This window comes from Nannobrachium achirus (genome assembly GCF_963921795.1).
Source record: "Nannobrachium achirus genome assembly, chromosome: 4".
Classification (NCBI taxonomy): domain Eukaryota; kingdom Metazoa; phylum Chordata; class Actinopteri; order Myctophiformes; family Myctophidae; genus Nannobrachium; species Nannobrachium achirus.
This window is the reverse complement of record NC_137813.1, coordinates 59,623,825-59,647,233: the sequence shown is the minus strand read 5'-3', so window position 1 is coordinate 59,647,233 and position 23,409 is coordinate 59,623,825. Positions and strand designations below refer to the sequence as shown.

At 41.3% G+C, this 23,409-nt stretch overlaps 1 protein-coding gene across 1 annotated transcript; it reads left to right on the top strand.

The window, feature by feature from the left end:
- Window positions 1-272: 272 nt before the first annotated feature.
- Window positions 273-2,966, top strand: LOC308283044 (E3 SUMO-protein ligase ZBED1-like; the record flags this gene model as incomplete). The annotated part of the gene is made up of 3 exons (XM_080723429.1): window positions 273-334; window positions 1,256-1,307; window positions 1,551-2,966. 3 exons carry the CDS (start codon window positions 273-275, stop codon window positions 2,964-2,966), a joined length of 1,530 nt encoding a protein of 509 aa, XP_080579555.1.
- Window positions 2,967-23,409: the final 20,443 nt, after the last annotated feature.

Here is a 23,409-nt window from a genome sequence, read left to right as displayed (position 1 = left end):
GCGTACAGGCTGCCTGCTGCCAGCTAACAGCCTGCTTAAGGCTGCAACACTGCAAGCACTGGGACCTGTACTCATCCGCGCATGCGCCTTGCGCCACAGCGACGTACACAACATAACAGCCGGCAAACATGGCGGCGTCCAGCTCTGCTTTGTCGCGCGACCGTCCTAAAACGTCCAAAACCTGGGAACATTTCACCTTAGACAAAGTGAAGCAAAAAATAACCTGCAAGATTTGCAAGTTAGACTTTGCGTGGCATGGAAGCACAACCACTATGCACGAGCATCTAAAGAGGCGACACGTTGGAGCCCTACAGGATGAAGCCGACTCACCTCGGTAAGTAGACTTGTGTGTGCGCTCGTAATACAAACAGACCACGCTTTCTTGGCTTTTTAACCGTTAAAATGAATTCTCCTCGCCGTGGTTTCTTTTTACCTTTTATGCAATGCCCGGGTCCCGATTATTAATAGCCCCGTAGTCTCGTATTTGCGTTTTACAGACATGAACACTAAACGGGAACAATTCGCTTAGCAAGTTGCTGATCCGGTCTGTAGCGGAAACACTACTGCTTGCTTGTATTTGTGCGTGCATTTACCGGATGCAGTAGGCGGGCCCTAGACCGGATCCGATCATTCAACAGTAAATGGAAACCAAGCATTTACCTTGCCACTCGGGTAGCCTATATTAAATACCAAGGCATCACGTCTTCAAAACAAAACTGGATTCCAGAGATTTTCAACTCATGTAAATGTTAGCCTCAATGGGGGGTATTTATATGCAAATGCTGTGGCCAATAGCATTTTAATACTAAACAATGGGATCTAATGGTTATGTAAAGGTGGTTGGGGGAGCAGAAATAAAATAATTTAAACCTTTTTTTGGAAGATAAACTAATGTTGTATATTACAACCGTGGGTTCTACAGGGGTAATGATTCGTTTAGAGAACGTTTAGGTAAACTAAAGTGTGAATGTCTGAATACAATAATACAATATTTGAGTTATATGGAAATGTGTTACAATTTAGCTTGACTAATGTCTTTCCTTTTTAATACAATATGCAGGCAGAAGAAGAGTCAAGGCTCCATGGATAACTATACGCAAAGAAAGCAGGCCATTACTCCACAGGAACAGAAAGAGATCACCGATGCAATTTTAGATATGATTGTCGAAGACATGAGGCCACTCGACATTGTTGGAGGTGATGGGTTTAAAAGGATGTGTCTTAAGTTCAACCCTCAATACGTCCTGCCATCCAGAACCACCTTCACAACATTGATGGAGAAAAAATATGAGAAAAGCAGACTGAAGGTTAGTTTATCTCACACACGCACACACTATAGTGACTATACAATATAATTTTTTTTAAGCATACACATAAATATAAACAATATAAATGAATGAATATAAAGTTAAGCAATGATATATTTGATTATAGAATAAATAATATTAAGATTAAATAATGTAAATGATATTAAGATTAAATAATGTAAACCAGATGTTTAATATTTGAGTCTACTCTCTCCCTAACTAATATCACCTCTGTCTTTTAAGGTGCAGGAAATACTTGAAGATGTCAGCTCCCTGGCATTGACAGCTGATCCATGGACCAGTCGTGCCACGGAGTCCTACCTGGGAGTTTCCTGTCATTTCATGACCACAGACTGGCAAATGAAAACCGTGAATCTGAGCACTATGCCCCTGGAGGACAGACATACTGCTGCAAACATTGTGACATGGATGGAGGAGATCCTGGAAAAATACAAGATCTCGCCGACAAAAATTAAAGCAGTAGTACACGACAACGGGGCCAACATAGTAGCAGCAATGCGACTGCTGGAAGAAAAGCATGGGTGGGCCTCTGTCCGCTGCGCTGGGCACACACTCCAGCTCATCATTAAAGATGCCCTCAAAGATTCCAACATCAGCAGAGCTGTAAGTGCCTCGAGAAGTGTAGTGGGATTCTTCCACAACAGTGAGCTGGCCAGTACAAAACTGAAAGCGAAGCAGAAACAGATGGGGACAGAACAGCATGCAATGATACAGGATGTCAGTACGAGATGGAACAGTACATTTTACATGATGCAGAGACTCCTAGAACAACGCTGGCCAGTCACTGCAACGCTGTCTGATCCTGACCTCAAGGCGAGGAAAAACTACTTGGACTTGAAGGCTGATCAATGGGTGCTGCTTGAAGAGCTGGTGGTGGGGTTGGGGCCATTTGAAACCGCTACCAAATACCTTAGCGGGCAGGAGTACCCAACTGCTTCATGTCTTCCAAAGTTGGTCAAAGGGCTGGAACGGGCCGTGCAGAAATTCAGTTTTGAGACAAGCTCAGGAAAAGCCTTTAGGTCCAATGCCAAGAAAGGGATAGGGGAAAGATGGGAGAGTCTCACAATCTCAGCAGAGAAAGACCTAGAGCAAGACCAAGACCCAGTCCACCCAGTCTTCCTTGCAGCTGCCCTGGACCCAAGATATCGAAAGCTGTCGTTTTTGACAGCTGAAGATGGCGATAGGCTGAAGGGGGCAGTTCAAGTCCTTGCTTTCAAAGCAGTAGAGATGGCTGATGACTCTGCCCCCAGGGAGAAACAGGGCATCAATGTTGTTCGAGCAGAAAAATCATCACTGGATGTGCTCCTTCATTCTGACACAGACAGTCAGGATTCAGCTGAAGAGGTGGAAACTCTGGCCGAACAAAAGTTGGAAATTGTGAGGCATGAAGTTCAGCGGTACTTCACAGAACGACCTCTGGACAAAAATAAAGACCCTCTCGAATGGTGGAGAGAAAATGAGAAGGCTTTTCCCACCCTGTCAAATGTGGCAAAATCTGTTCTGTGCATTCCTGCAACATCCACCCCTGCAGAAAGAATCTTCTCTGCTGCAGGGAACATCTGCTCTCAGAAGAGGGCCAGCCTCACACCAGAACATGTGGAGATGCTCACTTTCCTCACTCTGAACTCTAAACTGTGAATTCATTTGACCACCTGTGAATTTAATATCTTGTAGCCTGTTGTTGTGCAGCAGCATGCACCTTTCTTTTGAGTATTTTTTTTTTATTGCTGCTACATAGTTTAAATAAAAAGCAATATGTTGCTGTTAATATTTAGTTTACAGAAAATGAGACATTGGCATAATGTCAGCACTCAGCAGCACTTTATTTTATTTACGAACAGCACCTTGCCTGCTGACTGAGTTAGCTTTATTTTTATACCGGCACCCAAGTTGTTTGTTTGCTAATAAATATTTTTGAAAGGAAGAATTTGTTCATTTTATATTTGCTGTTACTTAAAACATGCCTAAACCAACCTTAAGCTAAGTTGTAAAGTTAATTTGCCAAAAGTGCTGTTTATCCGATTAATCGATTAATCGTTTAAATAATCGTCCAACTAACCGATTATGAAAATAATCGTTACTTGCAGCCCTACGTACGCCACATGAGTCAACAAAAAATCTCTGTGAGTGTGTATGTATGTATGTAATCCGCGTATCTCAAGAACCGTTCGTCCCACGGGCCCGCGCGTTCTCCATATATGGGCATAAAATGAATTTCCCCATATATGGGCATAAAATGGATTGCAGACAGACAGATACAGATATCTCCATATATGGACATAAATGGACAGAGGCAAACAGATGGTCAAAGATCTCCATATATGGGCATAAAATGGACGCAGACAGACAGATACAGATATCTCCATATATGGGCATAAATGGACACAGGCAAACAGATGTTCAAAACGGGTCCTATGACAACAGGTATAATGAGGTTTGCATTAAAGGGGGAACCGGCACTGTGTCTGCAACACAGTCAACAAAAAATCTCTGAGTGTGTATGTATGTATGTAATCCGCGTATCTCAAGAACCGTTCGTCCCACGGGCCCGCGCGTTCTCCATATATGGGCATAAAATGAATTTCCCCATATATGGGCATAAAATGGATTGCAGACAGACAGATACAGATATCTCCATATATGGACATAAATGGACAGAGGCAAACAGATGGTCAAAGATCTCCATATATGGGCATAAAATGGACGCAGACAGACAGATACAGATATCTCCATATATGGGCATAAATGGACACAGGCAAACAGATGTTCAAAACGGGTCCTATGACAACAGGTATAATGAGGTTTGCATTAAAGGGGGAACCGGCACTGTGTCTGCAACACAGTTGGAGGCACAGACAGATACTCCATATATGGGCATAAAATGGACGCAGATAGACAGATATCTCCATATATGGGCATAAAATGGACCCAGAACTATAACTGCAGTGATCTCCATATATGGACATAAAATGGACGCCGACAGACAGACAGACAGATACAGATATCTCCATATATGGGCATAAATGGACACAGGCAGACAGATGGTCAAAACGGGTCCTATGAAAACAGGTATAATGGGGTTTGCCTTAAAGGGCGGGGCATTCATTCCCTATTTACATTGTTCCGAGTTGGCCAGGTCGCCGACTAGACGCTGGGCCACCCGAAGGGCGGCCCAGCTTCTAGTTATTAATAATGGATAAAATAAAATAGAAAGTCCATATATGGCCATTCCCAGAAACAAAATCTCTTTTATGCCCATATATGGAGATTTCTGACGTGATCAATCCCAGGCCGAAAATATGTATATGGATATATATTAATAAAGGATCAAATAAATAAAATGTCCGTAATCTGTATACAGTATGGGCATTCCCAGATGATGCCCTGTTAGGTTACCCCTTATGCCCATATATGGAGATCTGCAGGCATCAAACCCAGGCCCTAACTTGCCGTGTTTGGCTTTACTAATTATCATATGTTTTATGCCCATATACGGAGATCCATGTCCCAATGTTATCAATATTAAGGACATATCTGGGAATGCCCATATTTGGCAATGCCCATATATGGGCATGTTTTGACATAACATTGTTGACTATCATGCAGGGGTCTCCATGTATGGGTAACTAGTTCGATATACATCGCTGGCCAAATGGCCAAGAATTGGCGCGACCTTGCCCTTTAGGGTGAGGTCGCATGTCGCCCTGAGGTGTCTTACTAGTAGTAAATTGCTCCCTGACGGTTGCAATTAAACAATATAACTTATCTCCAAATGCACCTCAAAATGCACGTTTTGGTGGCATGCAAATCCAAGTGCATGCCACCAAAACTGTGGGAGGAGTAGCACAGCAAAATAAAGTTTAACAGTTCTAACATGGATGGATGGATGGATGTATGGATGGATGGATGATGGAAAGAAATTAATAAAGTTGGACAAGCACTATAGTATGGTTGTATGGGAAACCCTGGTAGAGGCGGATGAATGAATGATGGCAGTGAATTTATTAGTCATTGGCCATAGCACTGAGCTGGACCCAAACTACTGAAAATAGCAGAAATACAAGTGCACAACGTGTCGCTTCGCACCAAGATGCAAGCTTGTAGATCGGCTATTTTCACTGCTTCTTATTAATTAATATGCTATTTTTTTAATGTGGTTGTTGGCTAACATCCAAGAGATGGACACTGGCAGCCACCGTGTTGTTGTTAATATCAAAGTCACTGATCATCATAGCAGAACCACTGAGCCTCCTCCTCCTCCTCACCCTCAATAATATCTCTGTCTTACGGCTGAGTCTGAGACTCCCCCATCTTCATTACATGATTGGCATTCCTATCAACACGAGGCTGCCTGACCAAGAAACTTGCTTGTCTCTTGTCTGTCTCATTTGTCTTTGTCCTGACCATATCACTCTGTGACTTAAGTGCAACAACAAAATTACCGCCACTATACCTGTTGTGCAATTATTTCAAACCCATAGGTTCAAAGCATGTCATGTGAGCTGCGTTCGGGTATCGTAAATAATGTAATGTCAGTCACTAGACAATACATTATGTACTGTACGTTCTCTAATCGATGTATTAGCATATTACAGTAGATAGCCTATTAATAATCTGACCACCACATAATATAATAAATAATAAATGTTTAAGCTGACATTGAGAAAAAAAAGAGAGAATTTGGTTGAGCATGTCTTGGGGGTGCTATAGGGGTGTTATGGGCTTCTTTGGAGGCAGGGGTCATCTCCATGCTGGCTTGTGCCACGGACAAGCAATATGAATGGACAATCAGCTAGTAAAAATATATGAAATATGTATAATTTTACTTTTAGAAATTAAAAACAAATATGAATTTGACAAATGTTCAAACAAACACATCTAAGAAATTCCATAAATACATAGTAGTAAATAATAATGATAATAAAGAAGTAGTGAAAATAGACAATCTACAAGCTCTCGAGACGGCGAGGAGCAACGCATTGTGAGCTTGCAGATCTGCTAGTTTGGGTCCTGGGCGAATGTATATTGGGGTCAAGGGCTAAAACGTTTGGTAACTACTCCAGTGGTGCAGTGGTGGTTCAATGTTTGGGGGGTTTTGAACGCCGCTCAACACCTAATATACAGGTCTATTGATATGCATATAGGCTTGTTTCTTTGTTAAAACAGTTGTCGAGGTGTGAACTTGGGGGGGGTGCGAGACCCCGGCTGAGAAAAGATATGGGTCGTCAGGGGTGCGCGACCCGCGAGCCAAGACTGGCAACACTGGTTCTAACTAAATAAAACAGTTCAATGTGTCAACAATTCCTACTCTGTGTGGAGTAAAATATATGCATGTGGGCATGTCTTAGCATGCCTACATGCCATGTAGGCATAGAGAGAACTCACTAAATAACATTATGGACCATGACCAGACTTTACAGTAGGCTACATTGAGTAAAAGCTGATGTCTATCTGAAACATGAATGACCCGGACTTACATGTCCGGGAGTTAAAATAACGTCTGACTTTATTATGTTGACTTTGAGTATCGTTCTGCTGTTATGGAGCCATATAGCCTACTGATTACTCTGTTTTATTTTTCAGATCGTGAAAATAAAATGTAATTTCACTATTATACCACTAAAGGTCACATCCTGCTTACGGAAAACCTGGCTTGCACGTGAATGCATTCAGGAGAAAAGCTTTTAATCATATCAGTCTAGACCAGAGTTTAGATATTCTCTCCTAAATTATGTCCTCTACCTATAGAGTTGTTGAATTAAAACCATTTTTGGGTGATTGGGGGGGTTGATCACCACTAAGGTCCAGGGACTACAGATGGAAATTAGCCTATGGCTGTACTGTAATGAGTACTGTCCCTGTCAAATAAACAAACTTTCAACTTTCAAATATGGTCAAGGCTGGCTGGTGGAATGTGAACATACCTGAGTCTGATGTCCATTGTTATACAACAGAGGTTTTCAGCTAGTAACTACTAGTACTTTTTTTTTTTTTTAATGAAAAGGAGGGAGGGAGAAAAAGATGAAGGAATAAAGGGAAGGACTGGGACTAAGATTGATGGTCATCCCATTTATATCCCATATAAAACCGTGTAATGGCTCACCCACTCATACACAGGGATACTGATACGATGAAACAAAATGTAAAAACTAGTTCTGGTGATTTCCAACCCTAACCCCATAAACCAAATCAGGTTAATCATATTTGAAACTAAATTCTAGTCGATTACACAATCTAGATACGATTGATTCAGAGAGAAAAACAAGATGGCATGTCATAAGTAGGACTGCCATAATTTTCTTGTTTTTACATCGACATGAATCTCAGCTCCTTTTTTGACGGTGTGACTATAAGATCTAAATGTTTATAAGATTCTGTATGTGTGGAAAGAAAGGAAGAAAGAAAGAAAGAAAGAAAGAAAGAAAGAAAGAAAGAAAGAAAGAAATCATTGCCCTCAACACCCTCCTGTCTAGCATCAGGGTCTTGAACTCTGCAATGCTGCTAACACTTCTGCAGTAGGGCCACTGATTCAGATTTCAGATTCAGATTTGTATTGAAGGGTGAGCCGCTTGAGATGCGGCATCTCAATTTAAACATAAAAACACGAACAGCAGACAGATACGTACAATACAAATACACAGATACATTCATACACAGATAACTTGCTCCCTCTCCCACCCACCCCACCAACCACCATCAGCTGTTGAGCAACAGAAGAGAGATAAGGGCACAATGCATATACATCAGTGTTGACTGTCCATAGAGTCAATTTAAACACATTCAAGTTGGATGAACACTTGTACAAATTGTTTCTGAAGCCGCTGTCTTTTTATAGTATATGGGGCGATCGTCAGTTATGGCTTGCCTACTTTTTGACCGTCAAATCACATTCCTCCCAGCGCTATGTACCTGCTTTCTTCACCCGTTTCACTAGGAAATGCGTCACCATACGGAAGTGTAACAAGTGCAGCACTTCCGTTGCAGAGTGACTTTAAGGCTGTCATAGGGCATTCCACATTTTGGGGCATAGCAGGAGAACAAATTCAACCCTTTGTTTAAGCCAAATCTGAGCTGGAAGTGATTATTAGAGCTGCCTCTGGTGTTTTTATTGTGGACCTCAATGTCATTGTGGAAGTATTTTGGCAGGTAGCCTACATGTGGGTATGTGTGGTGTCATGTGTGGTGTCACCAGTATGTGTGGTGTCACCAGGCCCATTGGAAGATGTTGTACTCTGTAAACTACCCTGAGCAAACCCACCCTTTCACCACCCTTTCACAAGATTTGTCAGCGCACGACAAATCTTTGTAGCGCACGGCAGATTTAACGCTGATAGATTTGTGAAACGTAGTTGATTATTTTGTGGTACTCAGTCTCTGTCTGCCTGCAGCGCTAGGTGTCTCTCTCTCTCTCTCTCTCTCTCTCTCTCTCTCTCTGTCTGCCTGCAGCGCTAGGTCTCTCTCTCTCTCTCTCTCTCTCTCTCTCTCTCTCTCTCTCTCTCTCTGTCTGTCTTTCGGTGCCTCCCCCCTCCTCTCGCTCTCGCTGTCTCCGCGTCTCTCGTCTCGACTCGATTCTCGCTCGCCTCCTCCGCCCCCCTCTCTCTCTCTCTCTCTATCTCTCTCACACACACACGCACGCAAGCACGTGTGGTAAACAGAGCCTTCTTCGGACTACTTTTATTGTTTTATTGCCGTCATAAAACTTTCTCACATCTTCTATGTGTGCATTAACGTTAGCAACAGCGTGGCTGTAGGGCAGGCTACCAAAACAAAACAATATACTATATTACTATGCAATCTTGAGCAAGCTCCAGTACTAAGTTAGTTTTTGTTTCGTTTACTGGCACTATAAATACAACGCAGTGCACCTAACCGTACATTTACAGAACAGGCACCTCACAAGAACATTCCTCAGGTAAGAGAAATCTGTATTCTGTCATCCACGTCGACGTATGTTTTCTTTCATTAAAGAAACGGTTGAACTATTCCTTAAACCAAAGTAATTATACTTTCATAACATTTCTGATGTGGGCCTCCAATTTAATATTTCGGGCTATTGTAGCGTCACGGCCGGGAGGCGAACCCGGGACCCCGATTTGCCAGGTATGCACGCTGACCAGTCAGCCAAAGTGCCAGGCACGTTAGCGAGAGCCAACGCACATACCGTATAGCCTACAGTCGTCCCCTCTACCTGGAAGCGCGACCACGCGCGCCGGCCAGGATCTAAGATCGACTTTGAAACCGGGGGGTTCAAACGCAACTCAGGGGGGAACAGTCAGGGGGGAACAGTCGTCGACTACTAGCCGGACAGGCCTACACCGCCGCCGGGGATGAATACTTCCCCTCTGTACCGCTGCCACCAATGTAGCGTCACGGCCGGGAGGCGAACCCGGGACCCCGATTTGCCAGGTATGCACGCTGACCAGTCAGCCAAAGTGCCAGGCACGTTAGCGAGAGCCAACGCACATACCGTATAGCCTACACTATTAGGCCAGTGGTTCTCAGGGCACCCCTTTAATCCTTCCGTTGTGTTTACTCTTCTCTTCTCCGTGTGTTTTAAAATTAAAATGGGTAAAAAGTACCATTTACATTTCTTTATTGGAACAAGGCTTCATGATATACTCAGACACAGCTATTTTAAAGCAACAACATTAATTATTTTAGTTCATTATGATGGTCTCTATTTAAAAAACGTGACATCTGTGATGTTACGAATCAAATATGACCCGGCAGAGAAGTGTGGCTCAATTCCCCCCAAATTGTTGGCGGGGTTTCCCAAAGCGATTTTAGCCCATCGTAAGCCCATCGTAGCTCACGCATGGTCGTAGAGACTAAGCCCCGATCGTCATGTTCCCGGGTTTACATGGGTTCGGGCAGAGCGAATTATTTAGCCCCCTACAACCATCATTCAGATTTCACAAACAAAGTGCTTAAAAAAGTCTCACACCTGAATATGGTACCCAACCCGAACCCATGTAAACATGGGAACATGACGGTCGTGAGCTACGATGGGCTAAAATTGCTTTGGGAAACTTGGCCATTTAAATGGGGTTTGCCATGGCATGATAACTTTAGGTTTCTCATATCTAATTTATCCATAAGTCATTTAAAGTTTCTTAGGAGAAAAATAAAGTTTGGGTTTATGAAAAAAGTATTTATTTTAACCTCTTTACTGTATGAGGGTAAATGTTCACCCGTAACACCACAGATTGTTAATAATACTGGTAATCATTTTATGTTATGTTCAAAAACAAACTAAAGTTTAATTATTTTTTGCAAGTGAGAATAAATGTATTACAAATCAATTTAATCAATTGAGAATATATTGATTAAACATACTCTTTTTTTCTCTTCAAGATACCATGCAACCTATTTGTAGACTATTCTTTCCATGAGCTAAGAATTGAGATGGGCGGTAGTTATCGGGGTCTAGTTAGCTACTTTTTTTGTACAGGGGGGTTACAAGTTTTATAGTTTGAAATCCTGGGGAATATGATCTGTTTGATAGATACGTTTATTATGGGTAATTATTGGAGCAATGGAGGTGGCTGAGACTCTGCAAAATTTGGGGGGAATTTTGTCATGCCCAGTGTCCTTGTGTTGATGTAGGGCGCTCAATTTTATAAACACCTCGTCAGTTGTCACCGTGGCGAGTTTAAAAAAAAACATCTTAATAACCCTAAATTTCTGTAGTATTTATTGATGTGCTCTTCACCATACTGCCCAGATGGACTGGAGAGAGATGAACCAGTGATGTGGCTATGGTGGAAAATTAGATGTTAAAACGATTAGCTTGTCTGACTCTGTAATGAGAGCACCGACAGTTTTGATGTTTATGTTGTGGTATGGGTTTTCAGTTTCAACTGCAGCCTAGTTGGTTGTTAAGTAACTTCCACAGACCCACAGCTCACATGTTTTTTCGCACCGTCGCGCAGATTTGACCATAGCCTTTGTCCGGTTTCTTAGTTTATTACCCTGTATAATACGTTTCCTGAGCTGGGTTTGGAGGTCATTGTTGAAGCATTTGTTGAGTTTAGACCTGCACTTTTGCATCAATGCATAACAAGTCAGCTATGAGGTGGGGGAGAAAAAAAATGATTATTTTCAAGTATTTTGGTCTGAGTTAAACACCAAAAGCGTTGGCAGGTTTCTAACACAATGCAAGGATTAAATACATTTGCTAGTTTGTGTGTGTGTGTGTGTGTGTGTGTGTGTGTGTGTGTGTGTGTGTGTGTGTGTGTGTGTGTGTGTGTGTGTGTGTGTGTGTGTGATACAGTCATACAATCAGTGATACAGTGTTTGTTCAGTTACAGGGGTCTCCCTAATTTTATGAACAGATTAAATTGGAAGTGACTAAAAATAATATTGGAACTGGAACACTGTACATTTTAAGTTGCTACTGTAGATTCTCTCTCCTGATTGGATTAAATTGTTAACTGTATTTTCTGTTTACTAAAGAGCTGAAGATGAGACCCCTATAAATACTAGCATTCACTTTTTCTTTCTTTATTTTTCCTTTCTTTTTTTGACAAATGATATAATTTAAACATTAATTTTGTGACATGCAGCATACCTTTGTTCTGTTGTCATTACAGCAATTGTTGATATGGAACTACTAGGGAACAAGGGATGCGTCACGGTCTCGGAACATATACCTCATCAGAAAAGGTATTTATTTGACACTAAAATACATTTAATGCTGAAGAGATTTCCGGCAAATCTCTGGTGCCTACAGTACATCGTTTTGGCACAGAGTTGAGGGCAGACACTCACAAATAAATCACATGTTTAATAGTTTTTAGAAAAGTTCTAGATGAATTGAATACACAGGACCTTAATGGAAACAATAATAATAATACTAATAAGGGTAATAATAATAACATTAAAACAATCATTCATTAGTGTGCAATAAGTGTTAAATGGCTTTATATTATGAATAGTACTGTAATAATCTATTGATCGCCTCTTGTCTTGATTGTTTAAACATGACATCATGGGCCGCTATGCTCAATAACAAGCTTGATTAGCCCAAAGCTTATTGTGTGTGTGTGTGTGTGTGTGTGTGTGTGTGTGTGTGTGTGTGTGTGTGTGTGTGTGTGTGTGTGTGTGTGTGTGTGTGTGGCCTATAAAGAAAGCAAACAATCTATAAAATCAATAATAATAATATCAAAAACACATTGTGGACTGATTATTGTGGGAAAATACCAGTGATTAACAAGATTAACACACAGTATGATTTAATAATGTGTATCATTTTTTTCAGGATCTCTACTTCTCAGGGTGACAGCACCATCGCTGACATTCTGATTAAGAAGCTCTTCTCCTGGTTGGGCTCTCAGGAGAACATTGCAAACGAGATTGAGAAACTGGCCACTGAGCTAGAAGAACACAGACAAAATGTTAATGAAAGAAAGGTTATTGGAAGTGCTGCATCTCTCCTTGGTGCAGTTGGGATAGTAGGGGCAGGTGCTTGTGCTTTGACCTTAGCTACAGGAGGTCTGGCAGCCCCTCTTGCTGTAGTAGCAGGAGGAGTTACAGGGTTAGGTGCAGCTACCAGTGTTGGTTCAGAATTAGTGGAGGTTGTCATATCAAGCATCACTATGAAGAAGGCAGAGAAAATTGGCCAAAAGAGCACAGATCTTGCAAAAGAAATCCAGAGACTGACAACGTTACTGGAGAAAGAATGGGAAAATAAGATTGAGAAAAGGGCTCAAACAAGTACTAGCATAGGTAAAGAAGATTATACCATGACTGAACTTGTCAAAGCAATGGCAAGAAAATGGGGCTTGCCATGGCATGATAACTTTAAGTTTCTATTATCTAATTCATCCATAAGTAAGATACCAATGTTCACAGAGAGGAAGATTTGCAGTGTTTTTTTGGCCACTACACTTTCTGCACCTCTGCTTTCAAAACTATTCCTGAAAGCACCAGTTAAGGCCATGGTGAATAAGGCTGCTAGAGAAGCAGGACAATCTGCAATGTCCAAAGGAATCACCAAGGTCGTCGCTGAAGTAGGAGCACGGGCAGCAGCTAAGGGAATTGCTCGTGTGAGTATCTAAATAATCAAGGAAAACTATTGATATCACACATTAATTTCTGTCACATGTTTTTACTGACCACAGAGAAGTTCATGCCATGAATGCCATTGTGGATACAATGCAATACAATACAATACAGTTGAATGCAACACATTATACATTTCAATTTCAGGTTGGGGCAGGGGCCATTGGTCTGGTGATTTCACTTCCTGAGATGATTTTCAGCATAGACGACCTGGTAAAGAACAAAAAGGAAACAGAGGCCAGTCAGGCTCTGAGAGAGAAAGCAGAGGGCATGAAGGCCACTTGTGAGGCATTGAAGACTGAGCTTGATAATATTCGGTAAGCATAGACATAAGTGTGTGTGTGTGTGTGTGTGTGTGTGTGTGTGTGTGTGTGTGTGTGTGTGTGTGTGCGTGCGTGCGTGCGTGCGTGCGTGCATGCGTGTTCATAATTTGTTATAGTTGTTAATTCCTTATCCTATTAATGAAATGATTATAGCCCCTGCTTTCTCTCTTGATTTTTTATTTTTTTTACAGGAGTGCATTTGAGAGGTTAGCTCAAGTGAATGAGTGCATTGAGAACCTGAACAAAAACCATGCTGACTTGAATTTTAAGAGAGAATTAACAGAGTTTGCCATGGAACACTGTCACAATGAAGCTACGCTGAAATGGCTGAAGGCCAATTCAGAGTCTGATGCCTTCCTCAAACTTGTCGAAATGTTTCACTTTGTGAAGCAACATATTGACAAGGAGGAGGAGAAGGATCACTCCAGGGAGGTTGACGTCACCTTCCTGGCGCATGGATCAATCTCTAACCCCATGATCGAAGCCAGACATCTCATTCCTCTTCCCTCTATCAAAGACGTGAAGCTCGTTAATCCCTGGAACTGTACGATGACTGTGACTGAGGCGTATGGTGTTGCAACAGGACGCATGCAGCCTGACGATAGGGTCTTTGTTTGCAGAGGAGAAGGCTGTGAAATCCCATGTCCGGGCCATCAGCCTAAAAACCTGCCCCGTAAATGGAACTCCATGAAGGAAGCCGGGACCCAGGAAATCCCGACCATAATGCTGAGCCCTGTAGGTGATGACATATTGAAAGACTTTGAGGAACTTATAAAACAAAATGGCACACCTGGAAGAAATCGCATTGTTATCCCATATATCCTCCCTTCATGTGTTCCATTCTCTGTTGTGACCTTAGCCTTGTCACTCGTGTTCACATTCTCCAGGTTCAGGGCCACTGTCAATCTGGCAGCCTGTCTGAGCAAATGTTCGGAGAAAGAGAGCTTTGATGAAGATCAGTTGAAACGTCAGTATGCTTATGCCATTGACAACACCCGAATGACCTCTGCTACTGATGACTGGCAGTGGTGGATAACAACCTTTAATTCCTACATTAAGCTGAAATTTTAATTTAATTAAACTGCACTGTAACTTTCCTCTCCTACCCCAGATTTGGACCCTGTTGCCTGTGCTGATTTTTTACTTTTATTTTTTACTATTGAGCTAATAGAGCCTGCCAGCTTGCTCAGGGGATAGATTTTATTATTATTACAAAACCACTTCAGACTTATATAAACGTATATACTTTGGCAATTTCAAAAGAGTAAATCTACAAGCTCATAATGCATTGCTTGAACGGATTAGGATCTTGTTTCTTCAAGTTATTAAAGCATTGCTACACTATACTGTATACATCACGTTCCTACACCTTGAAAATATATGTTGCATCATGTCACATCAGGGGCTCCGTAGAGTAGTAATGTGACCTGCATAATGAGCACTTTTACTTTTGGTACTTTAAGTATATTTTGATGCCAATATAATTTGTATTTCTGATTTCTCACTGTTATATGATGTTTTGCATAGTATTGTATATTTGTCTTTTAATGTTTCAATGAATTGAGTGCAAAGGACTCCAATGGAAACAAGTACAGTTTCTGTACATTTTCTGTATAGTGCTTTCTTGGGTTTACTGTAAATCCTCAACTTGCATAGAACTGTACTTCCCTATGCTTTTTTTCTTAATAAAGTATTCAATCAATCAATGCTTTTGTACATTTACTCAAGTACATTTTCAATACAGAACGTGTACTTGTAAGGGCACGGTCACGCCACACTTATATTCTACCTATGAGGGTGGATTCTGCCAATGCATTTCAATTGGAATGGAAAGGTTTGCTACCAATAGCTTTCTGCAAAAAACAAACACACAAACAAACAAAACAAAAAAACACCACACTTTCACAGGAGAAAGTGCAAGGAAATAGTGACATGTGCCTCAGAGGCCTGCATATTGTAATGAGAATGACAGCTCTTTCAGCACAAGTGTATAGTAACATTAATATAAGGTTGAGAACCTATATGTGAACCTTTGCACATGCAGCAACTAAATGTTCCTGAGTATATACACAGTAGTCGCCACAAGTCCACAACCCCTTTTTTCCTGCCTTTAATGATTGTCAGAATGTATTCTGGCAGACAAAGTGTCGCAAACAGGTCTCAATTAAGTGCATACAATCAAGCTTATGATATAATTTGTTCTCAACCTTTTCAGGCTGTGACCCCCCAACAAATAATTATAATGTGAACTGGTCCACCCTGATAAAGCGTTGAGGCATTCAATTTAGTTTGACCCAGCTCTACAGACAAATACTGTGAAAATAGCATATCTACAAGCTCACAAGCTCACAAGACTGGCCAAAGTTTGACGCGATTTTTTTGCTATAGTTTTCATACATTTTCGTTATTTAAAAAAAAAATCCTTACATTCACCCGTGTGTGTGTGTGTGTGTGTGTGTGTGTGTGTGTGTGTGATAGGAAATTTAAATAAGAACAGAATTATTAGTTGTTCTCTTAAACTACACACACACACACACACACACACACACACACACACACACACACACACACACACACACACACACACACACAATGTGCAAACTGTAATGCTGTTTGGTTATATTAAAAACACAAACATATTTAGGATCCTATCAGCTGCTGGCATCCACCTTGTTTCCTCTATTTAGAGTGTGGGACCAGTGACCCCTACTGGCACTAGATGGGAGATGCAAGAGAGGCCGGCTGGGAAACAGAAGGTGCCCTGGCCCTTGTCTACGCACAGTATGTGTGGGATTTTAAACTAGTTGACTATTTTAAAACCCTGCATCCCAGAGAGGAGGGCTTCACCTGGTGCAATGGTGACGGCATCAGATCGAGCCTCTCACATTCATTATGTTTGTACACGGGATTGTCCACCAACCAAAAGATTAACCCCTGTTTTATTTTCTAATCACCCTATGCTTTCTATCACACTTTCACTCCCCTCAGGTGTGACGGTAGGGAGGGGTCCGTGGAAACTGACCTGCTCCCTGTTAGAGGAAGGGTAGTTAGCTAGCCAGTACAGGGAGCAGTACAGTAAATGGCAGACGCTTTGTTTCTGCCACGATTCCCCTGCACTTTGGTGGGAGATGGTGAAGGGAAGAGAAAGCTATAGGGAATTCAGACACATGTTGAGACTCCAGCGTTATTTTAATTACAACCAGCAGGGCTTTGATTTTAATGATTTGATTAAAGAAGTCAAACAAGAAATGTCAGTTTTAGCAGAAATCAAGAGTCATGGAATTATGTTAAGAAGTAGAGAAGTAAAAATAGAAGGAGAAAAGTGTACACTGTCTTGTGTCTTGTCAAAAAGGACGACAAGACTGACCTGAAGAACAGGTGACCGATTACACTTTTAAACGTCGACTGTAAACTTTTTAGTAAACTTTTAGCTTCATGAATGTCCATGGTTTTAGGGGAGGTGATCCACCCGGATCAAGCCTTACCGGGGAGGAGACAACCTTGTGCTGATCCGAGACACAATCTGTTACGTGAGAGACAGAAACATACAGCTTATAGTCCTTAGATTTTGAGGAAGCTTTTGATCGGGTCTCACAAAAACGGGGGTTTCCAGGGAGGTTCATAGTGTGGGTGGGCTTGTTGTAAATGGGCATCTTACAAATGCAGTAGGTTTACACTGCGGTGTCCATCAAGGATGTCCATTATCCGTCCTCCTCTACATCGCCGCCGTTGAACCATTGGCACAAATATTGAGAAGGGACCAATGGATCAAAGGGGTAAGTATTCCAGGGATGGGGAGGGGGGGGGGTACAGCCAAGTTTTTTTATACATGGATGACATGAACATTTTATGCACTGATCTTTCATCTGTTAACAGGACGCTGGACTTTTTAAGGACTCAAAAGTAACTTAACTGGCACAAAACCCAAGGCCAGTTTTATGGACCATGGAGAGCGACTGACACAACAGAACTTCCCCTGACTGTGTACCAGACTGAACTGAAGCTACTGGGGTCAAATTTGATAGACAGGGGGAGGGCAACACTTATTGGCCAGACCTGGTATAGGGAGAGTTAGGCAGCGACTGGGGTACTGGGGACTTAGAGGACTGACAATAGAAGGTAAGGTTTTAATCATCAAAGCTGTAATTTTACCCTTGCTTTTATCTGTCTCCTCGGTTTTTATGCCTCCTAAATGAATGACTTTAGACCAGGAATGAGCCATCTTTCATTTCATGTGGGGATCCAAGTGGCACTGCACATCAGACACGCTACAGCCCCATCCATAGAGCACAAGACAACTGCTATACTGGATGGGGTCTTACCTCACTAACCTCAGACACCTACACCTTTTACCAGTTGATCTTAGAGTTCCTATATCTTTTAACCCTTTTACCGAGGGACAATTGAGAGCCTGCTGATATGGGAGCTGGTATGGGAGCTGCACCGACCGGGACCACAAGGCTCTCAGAAGGGTGGTGCACAGCCCAGCGCATCACTGGCTGTCAATTACCCAGCTAGGAGAAGCTGTATACACAACGCTGCCTCAGGAAGTCCCTGAGGATCATCAAAGACCCCACACACCCCCATAATAATAGACTATTTGTGATCTTGCCTTCAGGTCAGGGAAAAGGTACCAAAGCATTAAAGCCAGCACTAGTAGACTAAGGAACAGTTTCCTACCCCATGCTGTTAGACTACTAAATACATCTATGCAGTGAACCCTTTCTGTGGCGTTACAGCCTTGTATGCTGACTCTGGTTCTTTTAAACAGTTTTTAACTTTTAAATGAGTGTTATTGTGCCTCCCCCTGGCCAGCCGGGGCGCCTGATGGAGGGGAAAGGAACTGGTTGGAATAACGTGTTCCTTCCACGCGCTACGTCCAAACCAGGGAAATCTCCACTGTCAGGTGAAAAGAAGCAACTTGGACTCCTCATGCATAGAAGGAAGCATGAGGTCAGTCCGTTGTCTCCCCAGGCGCGGCAGAGGGAGAGCAGAGCCCAGGATTACATAGGCAATTAGCACTGGGTGAAAAAATGGGTTACAAAATTGTGGGATAAAAATTATGTTAAAAAAAAAAAAATGGTGTTATTGTTTTTTAGGCTATGTCATTTTATTTTTATTCTGTGTATTATGGAGCACCCCCAACCTAAGTTTTTTGACCACATGTAACAATGACTAAGTGGATGTATGACTTGTAAAAAATGTGAGTGATCAAAATAAACTAAACTAAAAAAAAACAAAAAACAAAACAATAAACATCTTGAATCTTGAATCTTGAACTGTTAAACCCAACTCGTTGTTTCAACTAAAAAAAATGAGTGTTCATGCTGCCATAACATTTTACGTCAAGACAACAAAGATATGGCGTTAACTCAAATAAATGGTGTTATTTGACTCAACTCCACCTTAGTTGATATAACTCAGAAACCTTAGTTGATATAACTCCACCTTAACTCCCCCTTAGTTGATTTAACTCAGAAACCTTAGTTGATATAACTCCACCTTAGTTGATATAACTCAGAAACCTTAGTTGATATAACTTCACCTTAGATGATATAACTCAGAAACCTTAGTTGATATAACTCCACCTTAGTTCATATAACTCAGAAACCTTAGTTGATCCAACTTCACCTTAGTTCATATAACTCAGAAACCTTAGTTGATCTAACTTCACCTTAGTTCATATAACTCAGAAACCTTAGTTGATATAACCTCACCACTTGATTCCTTTAGTTGATACCACTTAATACCTTTAGTTGATATCACTTAACCTTAAGTCAATCCTATTTAAGTTTTGGTTGATTTAACGGCAAAGCTAGTGAGTTTAACTTACATTTATCAACTTATTTAATACCATAAAGATTACTTACATTTTCTAAGTATTTATTTTATTCTGGTGCTCCTCCTGACCAGTTCTCACCCCAGACATTATACAACTTTATAAATCACAAACACCAAGATCCAACTCGAGCCTCTTTAATTTGATTAATTTGAGTTCAAAACAACGGTTCCTTTGGAACAAAAATAATGCATCGGAACAGCATTATAGGAATAGCATTAGGAAACCAACATGGCTCCATGTTTTCCAATGTTTCATGCCATTGCACACATCATATCCTCAGAGTATGTCAAATATGGATAGCTAGTGTAGTTGATTATTTTTCCCCTTTGCCCCCCCCCCCCCCCTTAAAATGTTGTCATTATGCCAATTAATGTGTCCTACAACACATTGATGTCATTGATTTCCCCAATGGCAGGAGGTAGTGCCAACCAATACATTCATTGACATACTGAGGATGTAATGTAGAAATATGTTCACCTGAAAAGGACTTAATAACTCTTTGTAATACTAATGACATTTCAAATGTATCAACGTTAAGGAGCAGTACACCCAAAAATGACTTATTCATGGAAATTGTCATATTCTTGAGCCAATAATTTGATGACGGAGTGTAATTTTGATGTCAGAGGAGTCACACTCAAAGTCTCCATCAGTCACCAAATTGGCATAGGAATGCATTTACATGAATTTACATGAATTCAAGGCTTCATGGGGTGTGTAATTGATAGTCACTTGAAAGTCACTTTTTGGGTAACTACTCCTTTAAGAATGTCCAAAAAAATAATAATAATAACTAAAAGTGATAGTGTATTATTAATACAATACACTATGTATTTAATAGTGCAGTGACAAATGGGGAAACAAACCAGAGAATACAAAATAATTAAAAAAAAAAGGTCATGGACAGTCACAAATATTCACACTGGTTTCAGTGTGGATAAAACCTCTGTGCTCCAAGTCCACACCGTGTGCGATATCCCCCATTAAATTCACGATGTGCGATACTATCCCCAAATTCACATTGTTTTACCGTCCCATTTTACCGTTGATACAATATCAAAATCCACACACCAAAATAATATCACAATGTGACAATACCAAAATAAATCCACACACTGTGATATAATACAAAAATAAATTCACACTGTGTGTGGTATAATACCAAAATAAAAATCCACACCGTGTGTGATATAATACCAAAATAAATTCACACTGTGTGTGATATAATACCAATATAGATCAATACTCGATAGATCGAATTCTAATATAGATCCACACTGTGTGTTACTATGTGTCAGATCCACACTGTGTTAGTGTTGAATGTAGATCCACACTGTGTGTGTTACTATGTTTCAGATGCACACTGTGTGTTACTATGTGTCAGATCCACACTGTGTGTGTTACTATGTCCAATATAGATCCACATTGTGTGCGTTACTGTGTATCAAATACCCACTGTGTGTCCCAAATACATTGCGCTACCGTGTTGTGTAAATATCCCAACAAATCCACAGTGCGTGCCCTTCTTAAGGCATGTAAACCAGCAAGTGTTAAATGGAGTACAAAATGTACCAAAAAACAAGTCCTCTCATACGATGTTCACATTGTTCAGTTAAACCTGCACGTTATACAGCATCAATATTTACAGGTGGCTTTAAGCTTTCAAGGGCTTCCTAAAGAGTCTATCCCAAGCCATGCAACAATGCACACTGCCATTGTATGTGCAGTTCTCCAACAATAAAACTTAAGGGAGTCCATTTCTCAGTCCTGTCCATTGACCTGTCCTTCAATGTCCACTTCAGCTTAAAGGTCAGGGTCAAGGCCTAAACTCTGCTTACAACTTCTTCCTCAATAGCTTGTTTCTCAACCCATGAACCAATGCCGAGCATTGGCCTCCACCAATGTCCATCATTATCTTCTGGATTATTTCAAAAGTGTACCTTAATCCTTTGGGATAATCGATGTTCAGGGCGTACAGCAGACCCATGAGCAGTGCCACAGCATTTGGAAAATCACAGACTTCTGGAAAGATGATTTTCTCCTCGATGACCACTGCGAATCCAAGAACCTCAGTGTCCTCTGTCACTTGAAGGATCCCCACTGCAATTCCTTTGGTCATCTCTGCCTCAGAATCTGTGGCCTAAACAAAGTGAACAAACAATAGAAACTTTAAGACAAGATATAAACTTGATTGATTTTGGTGCATTAAGTGTGAATCACACCATTGGTTCTCAAAACTTTTAACTTGAGACCCAAAAGAGAAATGCACCTCCCTGGGACCCTAACTAGTGAAAATAGTTAATCTAAAAGCTCACAACACTTCACATTGCAATGAATTGTGAGCTTTTAGATCTCTTATTTTCACTACTACTCATGATTGGTCCCAACCCACTGTTAGGAGACACACAGTAACACAGGATACGTATAAGTAGAGTACAGGCTGGTGGAAAATATAAAATATACCTGGACTTTCTTGCCAAAGTTGGATCCAGCATCTTTGAGGTAGAGGGGGAGCCCCATCAACACCACAGCCCTTTTCCATTGGTTGGAACACTAAAAAAAATAGACAATACACAACCAATGGAACAGTTTCAGTCAAATTACATCAGGCTAGAGTATTTAACAGTTGAAGGGAGTCGATAAGGATAAATGATAAGAGAGAGAGTGTGTGTGTGTGTGTGTGTGTGTGTGTGTGTGTGTGTGTGTGTGTGTGTGTGTGTGTGTGTGTGTGTGTGTGTGTGTGTGTGTAGCTCTATATTTCCAAAATACCAATGTCATCCAATCAGGAGAGGGAGATACTGGATAAACAAGTGAATTTCTAAGTCATGAAAGATAGGTTGAAAAGTGACAGAGTCATCCTTTAACCCTTTTTGGCCTGACATAAGTTTTCTGAAAAACAATTAGTCAAAAGTTAACCTACAAAAACAAATATGTTGCTACATACTGTACATGTACTGTAATATTCCAAAATGTGTTCCCGGCCTGTTAAGCATACTTACATCACTATCCAGTGTCTTCAAAAGACTTTTCAGCTCCTCCACACCTGTCTTGGCTCTGTAGATATCCAGGAACCTTGGCAGATACTTGTCCAGTCCAGCGAAGAGGGCACCTTTCAGGTCAACAGATGTAAGGCGAGCAAACTCTGCTTCAATCTATAGGCATTAAAGAACAAAAAACAAGCAGAGGGATTGGCTTAAGGTAGAGTTGTGATGAAACAAAGGCTTCAGTGCTAGTTCAGAGTAAACAGACAATGGGCGCGTTTCCCAAAGCGATTTTCGTACGAGGGCCTTCGCTCGGCTGCGGTCCTAACGATTATGGCGTTTCTCAAACGCGCTTGTAAGAGCCCCTCGCAAAACAGCCTTCGCACGCCAGTAGACTGGCCAGAGCCTTGTATTAGAGAGTTCTGCCAACTCTGGCCCTATGTGAACGGAGATGATGTAACTCTCCCTGAAACTCCTTGAATGGCTCTGGGCTTCGGTTGATAGGACGTCAGCATGCAGCTGCGCTCCGAAATGAATTTCAGCGGCTTGTGTGATTGTATCGGCCCATAAATAAAACATACAACACTGAAAATGAACACACTTTTTAGCTGTTGGTAGGCTAACTGACCGCACAGACCCCTTGTTTTAATTTGAATCTCTAATTGCAATTTTTAAGCGCTGGTATGCTATAAACTGACTGGCTGCACAAAAACCTTGTTTTGATTTTAAACTCTATATGTGGCTTAACTGCTCGTCTTGGATATTTATTAATTTGTAGACTAGTGCATCGATTCTCATAAACATACTCACTGGTGTCCTTGATTAAGCTATCGATATGCTGGAGCGTGGATCGAACCCTAGGCGCTTGCTTA